Source organism: Notothenia rossii, assembly GCF_949606895.1.
Source record: "Notothenia rossii genome assembly, chromosome: 12".
Taxonomy (NCBI): Eukaryota; Metazoa; Chordata; class Actinopteri; order Perciformes; family Nototheniidae; genus Notothenia; species Notothenia rossii.
This window is the reverse complement of record NC_136911.1, coordinates 21,030,898-21,054,689: the sequence shown is the minus strand read 5'-3', so window position 1 is coordinate 21,054,689 and position 23,792 is coordinate 21,030,898. Positions and strand designations below refer to the sequence as shown.

The following is a 23,792-nucleotide window of genomic DNA, read 5'->3' as shown; positions in this document are numbered from 1 at the left end:
ATGCGAGTGGTTTTATGTAACAAAAGCTCCGATATGAGGCCGAGCTGCAGCCTCCTCAGAGCAGGTGCAGAATCCGTTCCCCTCTGAATACACTTCATTTGATCAGCATATTCCCTTGAAGTGAGAGCTGCAAAAAGACGTCCCTTTATGGCCTGCTGAGCGTTAGGTAACAGTGATACAGTAGGCTCTCTCTCTGAGTCACATGTTCAACCACTAACACGGCCGGAAGAGGGAGAAAAACGCAGGAAATTCTCGGCATTCCTGACAGGAAGAGATTATCACCCCGTGACCCACAGCGTGGACTAATGCCAGGCTCCGAGAGGGAATATGATCCCCCGGCTTAGCTCAAGACTCTGGAGGTGGCCTCCCTTTACTGTAGCTTTAAAAACACATAAAGTCAACATGCCACGTTTTAAAATACGACCAGAGGTTTAGGTTGAGCTGCTGGATGAAGGCTCCGAGGTTTATATCAGGACATTTGTCCCTCTGCAGCCAGAAGTAAGGCAGCAGAGCAAACAAGTAAACGTGCATCAGGTTTATTACAACGTAGGTCTCATTGTCCGACTTTTAAACATGATTTATTTGATTATGAGCAGAAATATGGTCAGATTTAAAGGTTGAAACACACCCGGCACATCGATGGACCTCGTAACATTTACTAAAAGGTCATGAGAAAATAATTACTTACAGCTAAATAAAAGGGAATCAATAATCATATAACTTTATATCCAAATAGACTTTAACTTAGGCATTCTTTGTAGCATCCTCTCTTCCTGGTTGGCTGTAGTGAGCAGATCTGATATATTTTAAACCGTGCAATTATGTTTTTATAGTAAGTTGTGCACATAAGTGGTACGCAGTTACGCATGCGCGGCAACAATCTGAATTGCGTACCATCACTTGTGTCACAAAGCACATTTGCGTACCGACGTACTTGTGAAGCTTTTCCAGAAGGCGGTTAGATCACCGGACGACAGAGTCGGTTTCCGTGTGCACAGACAGGGCTGCTGTTAACGTCGGTCTGTACAGCAGCACTGCGCTAAAACAGCTGGGGCCTAATTTATAACGCTGTTCGTAGGATTGACGTGGGAAGGTTGCTTACGTAGTAGAAATCCGAAAAATAGGTCCATACATTTTCCGCCACTTTCCGATTCACCAAACATTGCGTACCGGCGAGGAAAGTGAGTATGGCACTTCCTCGTCCTTCCGCGGGCTTCACGTAACGCCCATATTTGCCTATAAATAGTCAAAGAAACGCCCTTTCATTCATTCATTTTTGACTGACTGCTTGGAAAAGAACGCAGGAAATGACGACAGAAAAGCTAAAAAAATAATAATCTCACACCGTGTCAGATTTTGGTTATTTTGGGGAGGTCGAGATAAATCATATTGTTTGGTGGATGCAGTTTGAACCAGAGTAGCAGCATGGAGGTCGGATCGTCACCAAAATAAATAAATAAGTGGTCCAAAAAAGGTTCATGACAAAAGAAATACACATAGCGTTCCTCAGGCAGTGTGTTTGGACCGGGGACAGCAGACCCCCCCTTGATGAGAAACTGTAAGAAATGATCGGGGAATCCCTCCGGAGTGGAGCCATGACGACTGGATCTGAATTATGTTTTGGTATTTGGTGGTTTGTGTCCCAGCTGTCGATCAGCTGTTCGCAGCGTCTCCACTGCAGCCTGTGCATCTCACCCCCCCCCCCCCCCACTCCGCAGCAACTCTATATCCACCAGTTAAAGGAAATACAACTAATTGAAGAGTTTATCGCCGGCCACTAGAGGGCAGTGTCACTGCTGTCGCTGCCCGGTTATGCCGTGCTCTGACCCGGAAGTGCCGAGCGGCCATTTTAGTTCAAACATTGTTCATGCACTCCGCCTCGAGTTGAGACGTTCGTCCACTCATTCATGTAAGACTGTTTCCACTATTATATTATACCATATATTATACTATATATATATTATACTATTATACTACTATACTCTGTTTCGTGGTATATATTTGTGTTGATTGAATTGCATGGATGTAATACTTTGTCAGCTTATCTTGCTGCATTATTCTGTTTTAGGGTGTCGTCATCCTTGTCAATAAATCACCGAAACTGACATTGAGGAGTGTGTTTCTTCATGACGACACCATGGTCGTTGTTGGATGCCCTGTCCCCGGCTGCGAGTTCAAATCCGATGACTTGTCTGAAGCACTCGTCATTGCTATATTGACGATTCATGGATGTAGCCACCAGCACGCAGCGCCTGTCATGGCCGCGCCAGCCCAGGCCCCAGCCCCTCACGGCCCGAGACTCGATCGGCCCAAAGTTGATGTGGGCGTGTCAATAGAGGAATGGAACGTGTTCATCCGCCGTTGGAATGTATTCCGCGCCGGCTCAGGCATAGGGGACGCACAGGCCCCCTTCCAGCTGTTTCAGTGCGCTGGGCCTGTACTTGGAGACAGCCTGTTGAAAGCCGTCCCCGACGCCGCTTCCGGACCCTTGCCAGACCTGATCACCGTCATGCGTTCCCTAGCTGTCATCCCAGTTGCTACATGCGTCCTGCGCACCGAACTACTTCAGTTACGCCAGGAACGCGACGAGACATTCCGCGCATTCGCTGCCAGAGTGCGGGGTAAAGCAGAGACATGCGCATATAATGCGGTATGCGAGTGTGGTAAGGACGTGGACTATACCGACCACATTATCCGCGATGTGCTGCTCAATGGCATCTATGACTCGGACATACGCCGCGAGACGCTAGGGACAACTGACGTCCTGGTCAAGCCAGTTAATGACGTGATTGCACTCGTCGAGAACAAAGAGATGGCCCGTAACGCTCTCCCGTCGTCCTCCCTATCAGCCATGTCGTCATTCCGGCGCTTGAAGACGACTCCACAGGCGAGCCCCGCCCCGAGCCCCGCGGACGGGGCTAAACGTGCCTCGTGTCCGGAATGTAAGAACGTCTTTAACGTCTTCACGGAGGGGCCTCGCGGGTGGAATCCTAAGCCTCACCAGGTGTGCATCGGCTGCTACAGGGCCCGCCGACAACAGAGGCGTCAACAGCCGTCATCCGACAGTCAACAGGCCGCCATGGGGTCGGAGCTGGTATCCCAGGTCTCGTCGGTGCAAGCTGGAGCCCGCCCTGGCCGACGTCGCGGGAGCCTTCGCCGACGCCGCGCCCCTACGTCGCACGGCTGCGTCGACAGGCCTTCACCTATCATACTCGAGCACCACATCTTCTCCAAGGGCGAATGGAGGCGAGCCAGGCTGAGAGACCACCCCCGGGCGTTAATCACCATCTCGATGGACATGCCAGTCGGGCCGAGGGATGGCACCAGCAACCGGGGCTCGGCCGACGGAGCTCGAATATCCGCCGTCGCAGACACTGGCGCGCAGTCGGACCTTTGGTCTCTGGAGGAGTTCCTGGCCTGCGGTTTCGCGCGGGACGACCTGCGACCTGTCAGCCTCAGCCTGTTGGCCGCCAACCGCTCCCCTATAGCCATCGAGGGAGCGTTCTTCGCTAGGCTCTCGACGACCTGCAGCGGGGGCCGTACTACATCCTGCCGTTCCATGGTATATGTGAGCAGCTCAGTCCGGGCCATGTACCTCTCCTACGAGTCGTTGCTCAACCTCGGCCTCTTGCCCATTAACTTCCCGTCGGACGACGTTGCAAGGGGGCCCAAGGACAGGCGTAGCCCTGACACGGCTGACACGCCAGTCCAGCCCCTGTCCATCAATGCGACGAGGTCAACCAACGGCGGCTGCGTGGGGCCAAGTGACCCCGGGGACGCCCAATGCTCATGTCCTCAGCGCACGGTCCCCCCGGCGCGCCCCGCAGCACTGCCGTTCCCTTGTACGCCAGAGAACAATAACCGGATGAAAGGTTGGCTACTCGGGAGATATGCCTCGTCGACATTCAATACTTGCCCCCATCGGGCACTACCATGCATGGAGGGGCCGCCTATCGAGATGCACGTGGACCCCGCAGCTACGCCTAAGGCATGCCACACCGCGGCTACGGTGCCTCTACACTGGCAGCGGAGGGTTCACGATGACCTCCTGCGGGACGAAGCCCTTGGGGTCATTGAACGCGTGCCGTACGGCGAGCCGGTGACGTGGTGCCATCGTATGGTAGTCACTCGGAAGCACGACGGTTCCCCCCGCAGGACCGTGGACCTCTCCCCCCTCAACAAGTTCTGCCAACGTGAGACCTTCGCCACTGAGTCCCCGTTCCACCTCGCACGCCGCGTCCCGAAGGGCACCTGGAAGACCGTCACGGACGCCTGGAACGGCTACCACAGTGTTCCCCTGCGTGAGTCGGATCGCCACCTCACTACCTTCATCACGCCCTTCGGCCGTTGGCGCTACACCAGGGCACCACAGGGTTTCCTGTCGTCAGGGGATGGCTACAATCGTCGGTTTGACGCCGTCCTCTCGGACTATGAACGCAAGGAACGTTGTGTGGATGACACCATCCACTATGACACCGACCTGGAGCAACACTGGTGGAGGACCATCGACTTCCTGACGCGTGTCGGCCGATCGGGGATCGTGCTGAATCCGGACAAGCTTCAGTTCGCGGAGAGGTGCGTCGACTTCGCTGGCTTCAGGGTGTCGGAATCTAACATCGAACCGCTCCCAAAATACTTGGACGCCATCCGGGACTTCCCCACCCCAGGCTCCACGACGGACATCAGGAGTTGGTTCGGCCTTGTCAACCAGGTGGCTAACTACGCCCAGTTGCGTGACACGATGGCTCCATTTAAGCCGTTCCTCAGCCCACGCTGTGCGTTCCTATGGTCCCCCGTTCTGGAGGAGGCCTTCCAGACGTCCAAGCAAGCCATAATGGAGGCCATCCGCGAGGGCGTGGAGATCTACGACATGCAGAAGCGTACCTGCCTCCGCCCTGACTGGTCCATGCGTGGCATTGGCTACTTCCTGCTCCAGCAACATTGTCACTGTGCCTCGGGCATACCGGACTGCTGTCCAGGAGGGTGGAGGGTCACCCTCGCGGGCTCGCGTTTCCTGTCCCCTGCGGAGCAGCGCTATGCAGCCGTCGAGGGAGAGGCCCTAGCTGTGGCATGGGGCCTGGAACAGACGCGGTACTTCACGCAGGGGTCCGACAACCTCGTCGTGGTCACCGACCATAAGCCGTTGGTGAAAATCTTTGGCGACCGTACGCTGGATGAGATCACAAACTCGCGTCTGTTTAGACTGAAGCAGCGCACCCTCCCATGGCGCTTCGACATTGTGCATCTGCCTGGCAAGAGCAACTATGCCGCTGATGCCACGTCGAGGCATCCTTCCCCCTCGGGTTCAGCGAACGGCCTCTCATTGGGGCTGCCGAGCGGGCCTGACGCCATGGAGTCAGCACTCATGGCCTCCATCCGCGACGACGCACGGGAGCTCGGAGCCGTCTCTTGGCCCCTCCTCGCACGGGAAACAGCGGCTGATGGATGCCTCGGCCACCTCCTCCAACTCATCGAGCAAGAGGGTGGGATTGACGTTAACGACCCTGCCCTGGCGAGTCTGTCATCGGTCTGTGAGTCCGTCTACGCCCAGGACGGCGTCCTGCTCTATCGGGACCGCGTCGTGGTTCCCCCATCCCTCCGTGGGAGGGTCCTTCGGCATCTCCATGCCGCTCACCAGGGGACCTCAGCCATGGGGCAGCATGCCCGAGCCATAGTTTACTGGCCCGGGATGTCCGGGGACATTCAGGCCACCAGGGACGGGTGTGCAGACTGCAACCGCAATGCTCCGTCACAGGCGGCTACACCCCCCCGGCCGTCCCCACCCCCGTCCACGCCATTCGAGGCGGTGTTTGCTGACTTCTTCGACTATGGGGGCCGTCACTACCTAGTTGTCGGGGATCGGCTCTCGGGCTGGGTAGAGGTCCTGAGCTCTACGGCGGGTACTGCCCTGGCGGGCTCAGCTGGCCTGGTCCAACACCTCCGGTCGTTCTTCGCCACCTTCGGCGTACCGGAGGAGCTCTCGAGCGACGGTGGTCCGGAATTCAAGGCGAGCCACACCGAGGACTTCCTCCGCTTATGGCACGTCGAACACCGTGTGTCTTCCGTTAGCTTTCCGCAGTCGAATGGGAGGGCGGAGGTTGCGGTTAAGACTGCTAAGCGCCTCTTGATGTCCAACACCGGCCCGTCGGGCAGCCTTGATCAGGACCGCTTCCTGCGCGCTATGCTGCAGTTGCGTAACACGCCTGACCCCGACTGCGACCTCTCGCCAGCACAGATCATCTTCGGCCGCCCACTTCGTGGCTCGCTCTCCTTCGTGAACCGCCTCGAGAAGTTCTCGAACCCGCATATCCGCCTGCTATGGCGCGAGGCATGGGCGGCGAAGGAGGACGCCCTTCGGACCCGTATGTCCCGTACCACCGAGTCTCTGGGGACTCACTCGAGACCGCTCCGCCCATTGGCACTCGGCGAAAGGGTATTCCTCCAGAACCAGCAAGGCCCGAGCCCCCACAAATGGGACAGGTCGGGGATCGTGGTGGAGTCGCCGGGCCACGACCAGTATCGGGTCAGGGTTGACGGTTCGGGACGTCTGACACTGCGCAACCGGCGGTTCCTCCGTGCCTACACGCCGGCCACACCCTGCGCCCGCGAGCAGTCGGCTGCGCCGTCGCCGCCGCCCGCTGCCCTGGGTCATCAGCCCCCACCTATCCACCCGGGCTGGGCGACGCCCCAGGGGATTGCTCAGCGGCCGGCTGTCGGGCCCCGCGACTCGGCTATTGGCGCTTCCCCACCGACGCCTGCTGATGGGGCGTCCTCTGACCTCGCTGTTCCTACGGGTGCCTTCCTGGGTGCACCGCTCCCGGTGCCGCAGTCGCCGCCGACGCTGCCCCAGCCGACTCGGCCGGGCCGCTTGAGGAGGCCGCCTGCACGTTACGAGCCCGAGTCTGGCAGCTGGATACGGGATGTAGACCGTTAACCTATTCCGGCCCATAGCTTTCCGGTCTGGGGGGGATGAAGAGTTTATCGCCGGCCACTAGAGGGCAGTGTCACTGCTGTCGCTGCCCGGTTATGCCGTGCTCTGACCCGGAAGTGCCGAGCGGCCATTTTAGTTCAAACATTGTTCATGCACTCCGCCTCGAGTTGAGACGTTCGTCCACTCATTCATGTAAGACTGTTTCCACTATTATATTATACCATATATTATACTATATATATATTATACTATTATACTACTATACTCTGTTTCGTGGTATATATTTGTGTTGATTGAATTGCATGGATGTAATACTTTGTCAGCTTATCTTGCTGCATTATTCTGTTTTAGGGTGTCGTCATCCTTGTCAATAAATCACCGAAACTGACATTGAGGAGTGTGTTTCTTCACTAATGTGTTGTGTTATATTAGCTGTACAATTTACCACATATGGTGCTCTTAGTTTCCATACCTCCTGTGTTTTACGAGCGACTTATCAAGTCTTGGCAAACGGCATAAAACACGATTAAACATGTATTAAACATATATAAAACCATGCTCGTATCTACAACCTATAGAAATGCAAAACGGCGTCAGTTTAGACGTAATTCTGTCCTCCGGCTTGCCGCATCATTTATGAGAAAACATTTCATAACATTAACACAACATATTCGAGGTGGTTTTAAATAACATATCCGTATTTATTTATTTCTCCCAGTTATGTTTTTGTGTGCACTGAGGAGTCTCAAACAGGCGTTTGTTAAATCATTTTAAGATTGGCTTTAATCAATGTTTGAAAATGAATTCTTCATATGAGACGTAACATTTTATTTATGGTATTATTTCCACATATTTCTCTCCGTTCTTCCTTCTGCAAACGGTGTCGCAGTGTTTCGTCTCTCCCGTTTTTGTGCTTAGTGCGTACGCATGGGTTAGAGTTTGCGTGGAGGACCGCACGTTTTCCCGTCAAGTTAGTATTTTATAAATCGCAGAAACTGCCGTACGCCATTTTTTGAGCGTATATCCCTTTATAAATGAGGCCCCTGATCACAACGTTCACACGCTCTGTTGTCAGCCCCCCCCTCCCCTCCGCTGACATTCGCGATACAGAGGACTTTGAGGGGAGCCAGAAGTTGGAGTACCAAACACTGACTCCAGGTACTCATCTCACTGAGAAAGTTGTGTGCACCCCTGTTTATAGTCACTTTTTCATTTTTGTAATTTTCATACTTGCACAAATTGTCTATTTGTTTCTGCTGATTTTATGTGGCACCTTTGGCTGCATTCTTGTATGAAAGACACTCATAAATAAAGTTATGTTGTGTGCACAATAATATCGTAATAATAATGTATTGGTAGTGGCTGCACTCCAGCAGGTTGACCAGCCAAGCAGGTAATGTGTGCAGTACCCGGGGGGCATGAAGGTGAACGTGAGAACAGTCCATGAGAAGGAGCATCTTAAATAATTCAGATGGAAAACAGCCTGGTTTAAAATGGCACAGCCGGGTACTTAACATACACCGAAAATAAAACAGCCGGGAGCCGAAGGGATTTCCATCTCTGTTTCAGCGGAGGAAAACAAGCTTCCTGACATGTGATGATAGTAAGAAGACACCAGCAGTGACAAATGACCCGTCATCACCTCAAGCAGGGTTTTTAGATAATCTTTCCGATCACTGAGATTTTGACATGGGGTTTCGCATTAAAAAGTGGAATCAGCAGTCTATGGCTCTGGCTTTGGGAGTAAGGGATAACATGTTTACCGTAGCCCACGTTAAAAAACACCATTATTGTACTCAGAAACACCGACAGGTACTACACTATGAGCCTGAAGCCTGAAGAACAAGCAGTGGGGAGCTCTGTGTCAGCAGAATAACATTGTGTTAGGAATCCCTGCAGCATGACCTCCAACTGGGAAGAAGCTAAGAATAGAAAACACTTCTTAATTGAATTCATCTAAATTGCATTCACTCTTGACCATTTTTTTTTTATTATCTCTTTGTTGTTTTAGATGTAGGAAAATGTGTGCCATCTTCAAAGGGATAGTTCTGTTTGATTAAAGTCTAAATATAGCAAATGTCAGTCTAGTGGTCCATCACTTTGGTTGTGAAAAATCTCATTAGATTGATTGTTTAATGAAGATGGTTAACTCGTAAACAAAGCGTTGTAAGTACTATTATTATAGGCATGTTAGCATAACGAGAATTTCCTTACAGAGTTATTTAGTCTTCTAGTTTTACAATTAATCATTTGTTTAGTATGTAAGAGAAATACTGAGAGAAAGCAGCCAAATCAGCCTTTCAGTGCCATCCCAACACACAGATTGATTGTTTCCACCCGAGAGAGAGAGAGAGAGAGAGAGAGAGAGAGATGGTAATTACAACAGGCTGGCATCCAAAACAATATTTACACCAAAGAGCAGCTGCTTCACAATACACAGTGACATGTGTCTGCTCACACACACACACACACACACACACACACACACACACACACACACACACACACACACACACACACACACACACACACACACACACACACACACACACACACACACACACACACACACACACACACACACACACACACACACACACACACACACACACACACACACACACACACACACACACACACACACACAGCTGAGTGGAGTAAGGTAGCATCAGATGTGCTGACACTTCAGCCTCTGTGTGTGTGTGTGTGTGTGTGTGTGTGTGTGTGTGTGTGTGTGTGTGTGTGTGTTCACTGTACCGAGCTCTTCGGTGGCTTATATGTGAGGCAATAATAGCCCAGTATGATAAAATAAACTCCCATTAAGCCTCCTCACTCCCCCACACAGACAGCTGAGGCCAGAGTGCCCATTACAGGCTGTGGAGGCCAGGTACACACGGTCCCAGCTGATGACCCTCCGATGCCCCTCTGGCTTTATTTCCCTACTTATCCAGGATGATATATATATATATATTTATTTGCATCACACATGAGTTTATGTAACTGACATTCACTCAGAAGACACGGTGAAGACAGCAGATTGCGTTAAGAACAAACTCAAGACCCATCTCTTTAAATGTGGCTTTTAACTGAATTGTATTTTATAAATGTGTTTGTATAAAGTGTTATTTTTAAACTGTGTTACTATGGTTATTACCTGGGAAGGGGGAGATGGTTTGTGAGGCACTTTGAGTAACCTTTGTGTACATAAATAAAGTTTGATTTGATTTGCTGAGATTGATAAACCACTCGTTTGGCACCCATGTTGAACTGCAGGGTATTAAATATCTGACACAGAGAAGTGGGGGCCCTGCTTCAGTTTCACAGAGATGTGGGCGCCTGCCTGCACCCCCCCCCCCCCCCCCCCCCCAGGAGGAAGGGGACTGCTGCCTCTCGAGCGCTCGGCGTAATGAAGGAGATGACAAGCGCAGGGGAATTAACCAACTGAGAGCTCCGGGAGAAATAATGAGGACTGTTCTGAGGAGTTACGCAACCGGCAGCAACACAGCCCACGTTGTTTGGGGCTGCGGCAGTTTTTTATTAATATATCTTTTTTTATATGCTCATCTACAACTGTGCCCTGAATAACAGAGGCTCAGTGGCTGATGGGAAATTCTCTTTGCATGTTGGTTGTAAAAACGCTAATGTCAGATGAAATGAAAGGCCTGTCTTCAGGCTTCTCTTGAATATAGACGTGCCCCAGAGATGCTGTGTGAAAATGTATGTTGAAAGTCGATCCAATGAGGAGTAAGAGTGGAACTCCAAAAATGTAGTCTTGATTTCAATCAAATTCAGGAACTTACAAGGGACAGATAAGATTGAATTGTCAAAAGTGAAGCAGACGAGGGGTGTTTCTCAATGTCGAGGAAGGATGCTCAAGAGCCACTATTTCAAGCATACCACGTCATCGAGTTCCGCCGAAGGACTGTTCCAATATCCAGCATACTTGGAATTCTACCGAGGCCGGGGTACTTCGTAGCGAGAAATTTCGAGGTTGCACATGTGTAGACTCCGCGGTCTTAAAATCCCCACAATGCTTTGCGCACGGACCAATTTCCAAATCTTTGGCGGAAATCGCGCTCCGTTTAAGGCGGGGCCTCGTACATGACGCAAACCTGTTAGCCTGCTCCACCATTCTTCAATTTCCGAGGCTAGGAAGGATTCTTGCCTCGCTTCTGAAGCAAGTGACTCGGAAGACATGTGCTACCAAGCAAGCGTCCTCGACATTGAGACACACCCGAGGTCTAATACCTCATTCACACCAACGGTGTTTCAGGGCCGGTTCGGAGCTGGAGCTTGAAAAGCACCGGGTTTTCCTGTTCACACCGCAGCGGAGCAGCCTCTTAGCTCCGGAATCCGGTTCATTTCGAGCACCAAAAAATTGTCCGGCCAGAGCAAAAGCACCGCATACGTCACGCTTACGTCGAGGCGGGGGCAGGGGCAGGGGCGGGATCAACTCCTGAACAACAACAAAAAGCCCACGTTTTATCCAGTTTGTACACAACGATGGAGAAACTTAACAAGCAGCAGTGGTCCACTGAAGAGACCAGCTACCTACTGGGGATCTGGTCTTCTGAAGAGGTACAGAGGAAGCTGGAGCACAATCGGCCATTGTTGTTGTTGTCGGTGTCAGCTGTGAGGGGTTTCCGCGCGGTTTGGCTTTATGAAGCAGCCATGCAAACGGTTACGTCATGACGCAAAAGATGACCCAATGACGCAGCACCAGTCGGACTCTGGGCAGTGTGAAAAGAGCCGGAGCTAAACCGAAGAACCGGTTCTGAACCTGAAAAGCTCTAGCACGGAGCTTGAACCGGAGTTGCGTTGGTGTGAATGAGGTATAACGTAGTGCAAAAAAATACAGGATCCTACATTTCCCACAATGCAATGCAATCAAGAGAATACAGGCTCAAACCCCTGTGATCCCTCCAGATGGAGTTTCTGAAAATGAAAGCATAATATGGACACCTCAATGACATCATCATATTGTATCATATTTCAGACTCTGTTTTCACTGCCATTCCCCTTTAAGTTTAATTGTCAAATAGGGAAGCACCAAAATGTAGCAGGCAACAAAACAACACATTGTTTTTTTGTTTTTCATCAGATTCATTAAAACGCTGCTCACTATGAATGGAAAGGAAGCTGACAAGTAGGTCATATATATGTGTGTGTGTGTGTGTGCGTGTGCGTGTGCGTGTGCGTGTGCGTGTGCGTGTGTGTGTGTGTGTATATTGCTGCTTCAGTTTCCCATTTCTCTGCTTTCTGAGAGGCGTTCATCTCTACATTTCCACGCCCAGCATGTCCTACTTAGTGTCCCTTGAGATTCACTGCTAAACAGTTTCTCCGGGGAGGGGCAAATAATGCTTTCTCTCCACGGCCTGCATACACACTCATCTGTTTATAAAATGTATAAACCTTTTATGCTCTTCTGTCAAATATCTGACAAACTGGCACACAGCTTAATTCAGGATGGGTGACAGAAAATCATTTCGGAGCAAACATGATCTCCCTTTTTAGATAGCCAATTAGTGGTGATGAATTCCATCCAGACGAGGGCAACACATGCAGAAAGGCCATCGCTTGCCAGAGTCAGGGAGACACACACACCATACTGTTGCCCTCTCCTGACACACACACACCTCCCTCCGTGACCCCTACCTTTCCCTGATGGTATTGATCTGTTTTGACAACGTCCGTTTGGATGGATGGATGCTCAATTAATCGGGTCCCCGCTCCACAGGAACAGGCAGCATCCAGGCTGCTGTGACTGTGCGGCAGGCGGTCATTTTCCCTCTGAAGGGATTGGGACTTTTGGAGCATTCGTAATAACCCTCTCTCATTCACGGCCGTTGAATGCCGATGTGTCAAGATATACAGGAAAGGCCTGAGTGATGAAATCCCGCAACAATGCTGCGCGTTTAAATCGAGGCACGACAAGCATGCAGCGGTAGAGACTCAGTCGTTTGTCTTCTGTACTCCATTAGGCGAGGTTTGAAGAGTTGAGAGTCACTGCCAGCTGCAGCACATTATGCTAAAAGCAGAAAATTGACACAAGATGCTTAGTATGGATGGGGTTCTTCAGTTGTCCTGCACTAAATTCTATATTTTTTCATTACAATCAATATAAACTACATTATGATGCTCACAAGATGGAGGTTGACTTGGCAGAATGTCATTTTTATAAAGAATTCACTTGGAATCGTAATAGTCTCTTAAGGGGAGAGTTGGCTCCAAAACGAGCAAACCGCAGTGTGTGAGGCAACATTCAAACGTAAAACATTTCACACAATGCCGTCAAACATATAGTCCAAAAAGAGGCTAAGAAAAACATCATCCAAAAGAAATACTTCACCTAGAGCAGAGACATGTCGAGTGTTTGATGTACAGCAGGAACAGAAACACACATTCCTTGGATCTGACCAATAACAAGGCATTAGATAAGAAGAGGAATGAATGTATATGGATATATAAACCTAAACACCTACACCTGCTTTAGCTTCAGTATAAATTCAAATAAAATGCATACTAATTTTGGTAACAAGTGTAAAGAAAGAAGGGTATTACTCTGATACAATCCATGCAAAATAAAACAAACTAACCACTCATCAGAAAAGCAAGGAAATTCTTGAACTGTGAAAAGTTACTTTGAGGACTTACATGTCCAAAAAATATAATACAATTGAATTTCCTTTTAACAATTCTAGGGTGCCTACATGGGAAGACTACTTCGGTTGCAGGGCTTTTCTAACTTTCCACAAACCTTTGAAAACAAACTATGTTTTAGTCCATTTTTGAATATTGTCACCCAACCCTGCCTGTACCAAAAGCCTACTGGTTGCTGCAAACAATATCAATCTTTAGCTACATGACTCAAGCACAAACAAATATTGCATTTCTCTGGGACTAAAAGCACTGTGAGTACAGCAGCAGGAAAAGAACTATAGAGCTGGATCAGAGTCCTGTGGTTCTGAGGGATCCACTGGACAAGGGCAGCATATCAACTGCAATATTTATGAGCAAGTATAAGGAGGATGTTAAAGCTCTGTAATAAACTGGATGTCAGCACAGACTTCAGAGCAGCAGTGATGTGAACTCTCTCTGAGTGATGGTTTAAGTATTCACAGTCAGCCAGTGTAGGAGTGAAGAAAGAGACAGCTCACACTATTTTCCCCCCTGTGGCTTCTCCAGGGACGGATTGCAGAGCGATTGCATTTCTCCTTGACTGTGTCTCACAACCCATAGATCTTTACACGCCGACTCCTAATTAAGAGCTGATTTTATAACTCAAATCTTTGCATGCTGTGTCACAAAATATAACCCTCATTGTCTCTGGGAATTAAATCTCCGCTGGCTATTATTACACTTAATAAAAACACGTTTGACATTTTAATAATGAATTGTCAGGATCAGAGTCCAGCACTGAAGAAGTGCACAAGAAAGGCCGAAGCTAAAAGGGCCGCTAACTAAGCTAGCTCACTGATAGCACAATGGTGGATACATTTAAAGATATTTTGATTCTTTAAAAACCAGGAAACATTCAAAATTAAGCTGACAGCAGTGTGATTTCATAATTGTAATGAAATATATTAACATTTTAATGAAGATATATCTGTATTGGTCTGGAGTTCGTCGAATGATGTCCCTGCACGCGCAGAAAGTTAGCTTAAGTTAGCATAAACATATAAGCAGCTTGGTTGTTTTTATGCTTTAGTTTCTGTACAGATTAAACAGATGTTATTAAGTGAGCTTTAGAGGTGGTAGGAGTTTTTTGGTTTACCCTTGGACAAAGCCAACTTTTAAACAATGGATAATACTCTTGTTTTAAATCTTTGGCTAAGCTAACTGTATGCTGGCTGTTTAGCTTAATGTTTACTCAGCTCACACTTGGCAAGAAAAGGAATAAAGATGTTACTCAAAATGTCAAACTATTCTTTTACTTCTCATCTCCTTACAGAATTTCAGTTTCCAAAAACATTATGTATTTTTCTGGAGAGTAGCCTAAATCACAATTTCTTCTCAAACTGGCCCATAAAAGACAACATGTGGGAGAGATATGGACATAAACTATGATTGTTAGGCCTTATTTCCTATTTTATACAAAAGCTTGACACCTAAGGGAGCCACAACTGGTGATTAACTGTCTGTGAGCTCATACACAATGTGAAATTCAGTGCTGGTGAGTCCACTGTGGTTACTAACAACGCCAAACAACAACAACAAAACAATAATTTGTTACTTACAGCTGTAAAAACATTCCATTGCCTCTTGTTAAGGGACTGAATGAATATAACAGACATACATTAATACAATCCACCAACTTCCACTTCAGGCATGTAAATCCACACAATAATGTCGCTCCTGCACATAACAAGCTTATCATTCAAGGGGCTTTGCATGGGGAAAAAAGTCAACTCTCCCCTATCAGCTGCCCAGTATTGGATTGGACTGAAGTCATGAAGATGTGTCTCAAAGCCCAGACACACCGAACTGACACCAAAGAACACGTCGCCTCACGTCTCCTGCGTCTTGATCAACAGTCGCACTGGAACACACCGCAAAGACTTCAGCCGGCGGCCAAGTAGCACGTACGAACTGCGCATGCGTGAGTGGCAATAACTCTCCTTACCAGCAGGCGGCGGTAGTGTGTATTCGTCATTCAAAAGAGGCAACAAACGGAAGACAGACTGCGTGATAACCGAGAGAAGAAGAACAGATTGCGTGATATAAACAAATAATAAATAGCGTGTGCGTTGGTCTTCAGGCCCGGACACACCAGGCCGAAATCATCCGTTTTCGTGAGTCGGACGACGAAGCGTGCCCTGTCGCCCAAACTCAATTTGGTTTGTCCCGCACCGTTGGCCGTGACATGCCTTATTTGGCCTTTCATGGCCGACGCACGGCCGATTCAACATGTTGAATCGGCCGTGCGTCGGCCACAGGCAGTCGGACAAAAAAATCCATCTGATTGGCTGTTCAGCTAGCGAATCAGTGCATGAGAAGCGAAACGGTTGCTTGAGAATGTCTTCCACAAGCAACAGTCCAATGGCTGATAGCTCCAGTACCGCACGAAACATGTTTTCGATGGACGAGAGTGAAAATGGAACGCACACGCTATTTATTGTTTGTTTAGATCACGGAGTCTGTTCTTCTTCTCTGTCTTCCGGTTGTTGTCTCTTTTGAATGACGAATACACACTACCGCCGCCTGCTGGTAAGGAGAGTTATTGCCACTCACGCATGCGCTGTTTGTACGTGCTCGGCTGAAGTCTTTGCGGTGTGTTCCAGTGGGACACATGGCCAAGACGGAGGAGAACTCGCCGACGCAACAGTCGGAGTCAGCGTCGGCGAGTTCTCTGGTGACTGCTTGGTGTGTCAGGGCCTTTAGGTTTCTTCCTTCCAGATTGCTGTGATGAAAAATAAACTCTTGCGTGCAGCTGAGATCAAAATGAAAGACAATAGATTTGTTTGGGTCCCTCACTTCCTTTTTGCTTCTCATGCTCTGATTCGCTAGCTGAACAGCCAATCAGAGTGATTTCTTTGGCCGATTGCGGTTATCTGCCAAAAAGGTGTCGGCACGGCTGAAAAGACACAACGGTGCTGGGACACACCAATCTGAGTAGGGCGACACGACGCATATCGGCGTCCAGACATCTATCGACGGCCGAAATCGGCGCGGTGTGTCTGGGCCTTAACACTCCCTGGAGGTGCAGATAATCAGCTTTTCTGGGCAGCATTGGCTGAAATAGGCTCATAAATCTGTAATAAGGACCAGCAATTCAGAGTTCAGCCTCATGTCTTTCAGTTAAAATGGTGCACTGAATATTGGCTTCACTGCAATTCAATGCGTTTCTCTAAAGAGGTGGAAGGCTTGTGAATGACATACTGTATGCTCAAAATGAATTTAAGAAATCTGCGCCACCTATGGCCCAGTAAAAGATCGTAACTCTCCTCTACCGTGCACTTGAAAGACAGTAAAAAGCTGTACACAGCAGAGTAGCAGGTTGTGCCAGGGACATTATGGCAGCCAAAACTCACAGTAGCTGTGAGTAACTGTATTCCACACACTCCTGCAGGTGTGGTCCACACATCATAAACACTTTATTAATGTACAGCCGTGTTTTCAAGGAATCAACCTCAAAAGCCAAGTGTGCATGAAATCACCGGCTTTTCTCAAGATTAATATATAATTACAGCTTCAGTATTTCTTTCCCCCCTCGTTTTCTTTCTGGGAATGCAAATATTTTCAAACCAACAAGCCTTTGAGGCAATAGTTTAAACATGTAATTTGTACACATAAATCCCAGTGCCTGCTGCTGCTCCTCCTCGTCAATGCTTCCACTGAAATTAAATATCTCATCATCATAGGCGACATTCACATGAAGTAGGAGTACTTTGACCACTGGTTTTAAGGTTAATGGTTCTGTGACTATGTCTTGTTGCAGCCTTGAGCTACCATTGGAGTAATGACAGGGGGTAATGACGTTATGTCTCGTCAGAGAATGCATAATATTCTGCCTCAGACGGCAACAAGCATGTAATATAAAATTACAAAGCAGTCAAGGACTCCAGGGTACATTTTACAGAGGTCACTTTGTGTGTGAAGTGAAATGTATAAGCCTAATTATTCAACCAGGAACTGAAGCAACTAATCTATCGGTGGATCAGTGTAGTGATCAGTTTAAGGCCCCGTCCAAACGGAGACGAAAATGAAAACGAAAAAGTCTTCCGTCCACACGAAAACGCTCGAAGACGCTGGAGACGCTGTAGTACATATGCCGGGCCTGTAAGAGGCGCTGTATTTCCGCCACAAAAATCCACCCAAAGCAGCGAATAGACCGATGACGATTATTATTATTATTATTATTATTATTATTATTATTATTATATTATTATTGTTGCTGATGGTTGTGGTAGAGGAGCTTTAGATTTTGCACTAAAATCTGTATCATGGTCAGTAGCGTCTGGAGCACGAACGCAACCCTGTGATCCGACAATGTTGTTGTTGGCGAAACGCATCAGCAATGACGCGGGGGTGGGCAGGAGGGGTGGGGAGAGGCGGGGCTATGGCGTCATCGTTATCAGGAAATTATCGTATAGGGCGTACACAAGGAGCCTCAAGCGTTTCGTCCTCAGACCTACCCACTACCCGTTATCAAAGTGTATCGGATTCGGGCTCAGAATCCGCGGCTCCGTTTCGGCCTGGACGAACCGTCAATATGATAGAGAACGTTAGCGGATTCAACTGATATCGTCTCCGTGTGGACGGGGTCTGCCATCACTCAAGCTGCAACAGGGAAGAGCTAAACTCAGATTTGAGCTAATCTGATCAAGCTAACGAGCTCGGCCCACTGATACCTGCCGGACTGTGAAGTTATCATACTAAATCCTCAATGATTTTTGGAGCGAGACACAGGCTGACCGCTCAGAGTCTCCTTGTGCGTTGTTAGTCCACTCGTTACACTTCATTGCATCAGATCCTGAATAGTCGAATCAAAAGCCTGATTTCACTTTCGAGAAGAAACAGTATTTTTCAGCTGCCTAGGACGGTATCATATGATATGATATGATATTATATAATAAGCAGTTTTACCTATAAAAAACACTTTGATACTAAACAATTGTCTAAATGTGTCCACCATCATAGGCAGAAATAGCCTTGTAATTCCACCACAAGAACGACACGGTTGACTTATTAATGTGCTCAGTCTGAAGAGAGAAACCGCCCACATTATGATTCCAGCCCTCTCCTCATTTAGCATAATCCATAATGCATAAAGATATCATCTCCACCTGACCAAGTGTCTAAAAAAACTCACTCTAATGACTTACTATGTCTTGGAATGAAACTGATAGGACTCTGAAAATAGCCTGCCTGCGCTCTGAAATATTAAGCATGTGGGAGTGTGTGTGTTTGTGTGTGTGTGTGTGTGTGTGTGTGTGTGTGTGTGTGTGTGTGTGTGTGTGTGTGTGTGATCATTTCATTGCAGCCAAAGCATTGTTACTGTCCTGAACAACAAGCGTTGTTTGTTGTCTGCATTGACAGAAGCAGTAGTTAAAGGGCAAACTCTATTCAGGAAGCTCCCTGTTGACACTTTGTGTGTGTCCAAGAAGCCCTTTCAGTGTGTGTGTGTGTGTGTGTGTGTGTGTGTGTGTGTGTGTGTGTGTGTGTGTGTGTGTGTGTGTGTGTGTGTGTGTGTGCGTGCGTGCGTGCGTGCGTGCGTTGTCGTGTCGTTTCTGGTCAGCGACTGACACTGGGTTTGATCCCGCAAGATTAATTGTAGGATTCCACATGTCATGGTGGGATTTACTGTTCAAGACGAGCAGGATGATGCAGACAAGAAAGTGTGGGAATTCTGCGAGGGATTAAAAACATTCTAAAATAAAAACATTTTTAGAATATGAATACATTTAGTCAGTAAGGAAGACGATAGTGATTGTTTTTATCGATTGTTTATGATGGTTTTAATTATCAAGAGACAGCAGAAGATTAAGATGAGGTAGATAAATATCGGGTGTAACATAAATCCAAATCTTGGATCTAAGAACAGGACCTTGGAATTTTTTTAAGTAAATGTAATAACTATCTTTTTACAACTTGTTTCATTATGTTTCTTACTTATTGTTATTATATATCTTATCTTGCTCAATGAATCAGTTTGGGCTACATCTTGCATGAAAGGTGCTATATAAGTCAAGTTATTATTATTATTATAATTGATTGCCATGTTCATGCGGATCAGTTGGAGTCAAGCAAAGAAAATAAAGGTTAAATGACTTATTAAAGCCAACTAATTCATGCCGGCCGTGCAGGAGGTCAGAGAGTCAGAGTGCGTCATGTGTTGTTCAGGAAGGTGACCTTTCCTCTAACAGGAAGTGGAGGTCCCTCCGGCCTCCAGGCGCCCTGTGGCTCAGTGAAATGGGTGAATATCACAACCCTGAGGTCTCAACAACCAAAAAAAAAAACCCTCCTGCTATGATCTCCCAGGGACACCAGTGTATCTGACGTGTGTACACACTACTCCACAGCCAGATTGTATGTCGAGTGCAAAGAAAAGCCCCCTCTACTTCAAAGTTAATCAAAACTAGAAAGCTCATTCGGGGGATTTGTCGTTGATGTCATCACCACATGACGAAGGGGCGACTCTTGTGCAAAACAACAGAGGAAATGTGCTTTCACTCAGCCACTGTAATCTGTGCAGCGGCTGTTGAGCCGTTGTTTGCAGGGACTTTAACACATCTGGAAGTGGACGTTTCTGACCATGTAAACAGATGTTGACTGATAATTGTTGTTTCTTATCATAAAGCAGTGTGCAGAGGAGCTGCTGTTCTTACTGTAGAGAGACACACTCACTAAGCATTTTCACTTTATTCTAAGAGGGACAGAATATTCATGTGTGTCCTATATGTTATTCTGGCTTTAAATAAGGTTCACCTTAGCTTTACCATAAACTAAGTGACTATTACATGCACAATAACATGCTATTATTTTATAACATCAGGGACAATGTTGGTAATAGATGTACACACGTATTTTACCCTTGGACGGTCTTCTTTAAAGTCAATTAAGAAATGTGTCTTATGGGTATCCTTATCAAGCACTGTGCAGAGGAACCATTTTGTTATTCTTAAATAGACAAAATATTGATGTGTATCCTATGTTATTCAGTTTTATTGACTTATAAATTAGTTGTAAAACACCTTCTGCAGCATGGATGAAGGGAGTACTACAAGCACAATAACATACTGAATGTCCTCTTCTTTTATAAAATCAGGGACCATGTTGGAAATACATTTTTACTACATGTTACCCTTGGATTTTCTTCTATAAAGTCAATCAAACAATGAATAAAATATGCAAGAAATTGGTGTTTTTCTTCATGCATCTTAGCCAAACTATGATGGTATATATCAGGAATGTAAGAGATTTAGTGATGCATTCAGGGACAGTGCAAGGGGGGAAAGGATTAGAGTACCCGCCCCCTGTAATAAACCCAGATACTCCAATAAAAATATCATGTATTTTAGTCAAAAACAGATGAACAAATTATATTTGGTTTTGTGTAGCTGAAATAAATCTCCTTACATTAGAGTTACAGTGCACCCCCCACATGATTTATACATATATTGACAGGCTGGCAGGGGAATCTTAATTTAAGGTTTTCTGCTTCAGCTGAACAATGGAGGTTTTCCGTCGATACCCTCTGGCTGGAGCCCAGGACCCTCTCTGCACTGAGGGCTCACATCACATTTGGCACCGTAAATAATCCAAAACCCAGCCATGCATGGTGAAATTTAAATCGTGCGTGTGCAATTCCTCCTTACCTTTATCTTGACTTGAAGAGATGCTCTCCTCTTCTTTCGGATTTGCAACCTGTGTTATTATGGACGTGTTGTCCATGGAAACGAGATGTTTTGCACCTTTTGGCTACACCGTTTTATTCCTTGGCAAACATTACCAAGCGCACTACAGTCCCTTAGCTGTGCACGCGCTACAGAAGCGTCCTCTGTTAACATCCCATGTTAACTCGATGCATGCAGTCCCATTCACACGACCAATGTCAGAAAGAGGGGAGCGTCCGAACATGTGAGGTGACAGTCCCGATGTGCACAAACAAAGCGTCAGTAGTCCCGCATTGGAGATGTGTGTGTCCGCTGGTGCAGGCAGCATAGCACCGCCTGCTGCTGCTGCTGCTGCTGCTACTGTAGCTCTCACACACACACACACACACACACACACACACACACACACACACACACACACACACACACACACACACACACACACACACACACACACACACACACACACACACACACACACACACACACACACACACACACACACACACACACACACACACACACACACACACACACACACACACACACACACACACACACACACACACACACACACACACACACACACACACACACACAATATCAACTGCGTGATTCGGTTACAGTGTTTACCCAGAGATGGCGACCGTGCTCCTGCAGCCTCACAGCTCAGTACAACAACACGCCTTCAGTCCGCCCACCTCTCAGTGAGCTGGTGTTCCTGTAGTTCATAAAGCCTTTGTGCATAAAGGAAACTCATTTTACTTGAGAATATGGAAGGTGCCAGATATAAAATGTCCAAATAAAATAATTATTTGGTACATTTTTACGAGGATTTCCCAAATCACTGCGGTCAAGAGTTCACCAACCCCAATTCCTTTAGAGTCACATTACTGTCTTCTGAACATCTCACTGATATACTTTCAAAGCCAAAGATGCCAGGGTTATCGGTGATGAATATTTCCGCCATTAATCATTTCAAATGCAGATGTTCACAAAACAAAATATCCAAATGTGACAAAAAAAGTATTTAATGAATTAAGGGGCATGACCTTGGTGTCTTCAGGGCTGCAAAAAAAAAAATTCCAGGGAATTTCTACAGTTAGCATTCCATAATTTAGTAAACTACTTAGTTACCACATTTAAAATCTGTGCAGCAAAATACAATTTAAAAATGCTTAATACTACAATTCCCATGATGCATTTTTTCTGAGCCTTTCTGGTGATTTACTACATTTTTAAGCTCCATATCGTATTTTCAATTCAAAATAAAACATTCCAATCATCGCTGAGTCAAGTCTGAGGAAATATTGATGACATCAGGGGTGACTCAGCGATGATTGGAATATTTTATTTTGAGTAATCTGACCCTTTAATTTATTGTCTACATCATGTAACCTGTTCCCCATCTCTCATTTATCTCCACCTGTTCACCGCAGAACGAATCCCTCCACTTTCTCTGATAAACAAACATTATTCAAGCTTCGGCTTCAGCGGACCGTAGAATAACAACAGAGCAGATAAAGTGGTTTTCTGGAGAGCTGCCAGCAGTGACGCTCCTGAGTGTTTCCTCCTCTTCACCTGACTCTTCACTTTAATGGACGACCCAGGATGACCCCACCTGAGAGGACAGTATGATGCACACAGACAGGAGGAAAACATCTCTAAGTGCAGGCTGTCATCTGTTGCCCAGAGTTAGTGTGTAATCTCCCAGACTACTCTCAATGTGGGTCAGAGTCTGATTCTTTTTTTACGATAATGTATGCACACAACAAGTGACACCACAGCACAGGTCTCTGAGCCACAATCACAAGCACTTGTCCGCACTTGGCAGCGAGTCTCTGGTTACTGACTGTCACTTGAAATGTGATAACACAGAGCCTGAATGCAACACGGAGCAGTTACTTAACACTGGGGGGGTCGGTGATGTCGTTCAAACAACAAATTTCTCAAAGGAACAGAGTTGAGTTTGCCATGATAAAACAAATAATTGCTCAAAGGAAAGATCATTAAGTGCATAATTGATAATGAGAGGGAAATTAGACTGTATGGGTTGAATAAATAAATAAATAAAAGTGCCCATTTTAGCCTTTGCAGAGCATTTACATGCACAAAAACCTATAGAACACACTACAGGAAAGATAAAAACCCCAAAAGCATAGTAGGTCTAGCTTAAGGCTTTATTATTAGTTGTTGAATTATTTATCTGTGCTTTGTGTATCAGTAAACTAATGTTTGGGTTGCCAGATTGTAAACAAATCCTTCTGAGTAAAGTCACGTCTTGCAATTTTAAATAAATGCAATAGTTAGATACCAAGTTTGGCATATCATCACTGAAGGTGATATGTCAGTTGCAATTACAGCTTGTTTCTACTGCCCCCTAGTGGCCAACAAAAACCAATCACTGTTATTAAAAGGTCCCATGACATGCTTTTCTGGTTATTACCCTCAAAGTACACCCTGTAGCGAGTAAAACTGTAACACAGAAAAGACCTGCCTATGCTGGCCCAGAACGCCTCGTTGGA

At 47.0% G+C, this 23,792-nt stretch overlaps 2 protein-coding genes across 3 annotated transcripts in view; one reads left to right on the top strand and one right to left on the bottom strand.

Moving 5' to 3' along the window:
- The window catches only part of ctdspla (CTD (carboxy-terminal domain, RNA polymerase II, polypeptide A) small phosphatase-like a), a 42,703-nt gene extending 20,799 nt beyond the window's left edge, over positions 1-21,904 (bottom strand). The window contains exon 1 of one of the 2 annotated variants that reach the window (XM_079661209.1): positions 21,250-21,904. In XM_079661209.1, coding sequence (XP_079517335.1) covers positions 21,250-21,325 — 76 coding nt within the window. In that variant the 5' untranslated portion in view covers positions 21,326-21,904. The remainder of the gene's footprint in view (positions 1-21,249) is intronic. The other variant, XM_079661210.1, reaches the window with a different exon arrangement.
- LOC307026422 (uncharacterized protein) lies at positions 1,891-17,375 on the top strand (the record flags this gene model as incomplete). The annotated part of the gene is made up of 3 exons (XM_079661807.1): positions 1,891-1,909; positions 2,069-4,120; positions 17,370-17,375. The coding sequence occupies exons 2-3, from the start codon at positions 2,138-2,140 to the stop codon at positions 17,373-17,375; spliced, it is 1,989 nt and encodes a 662-aa protein (XP_079517933.1). The 5' UTR covers positions 1,891-1,909; positions 2,069-2,137.
- Positions 21,905-23,792: the final 1,888 nt, after the last annotated feature.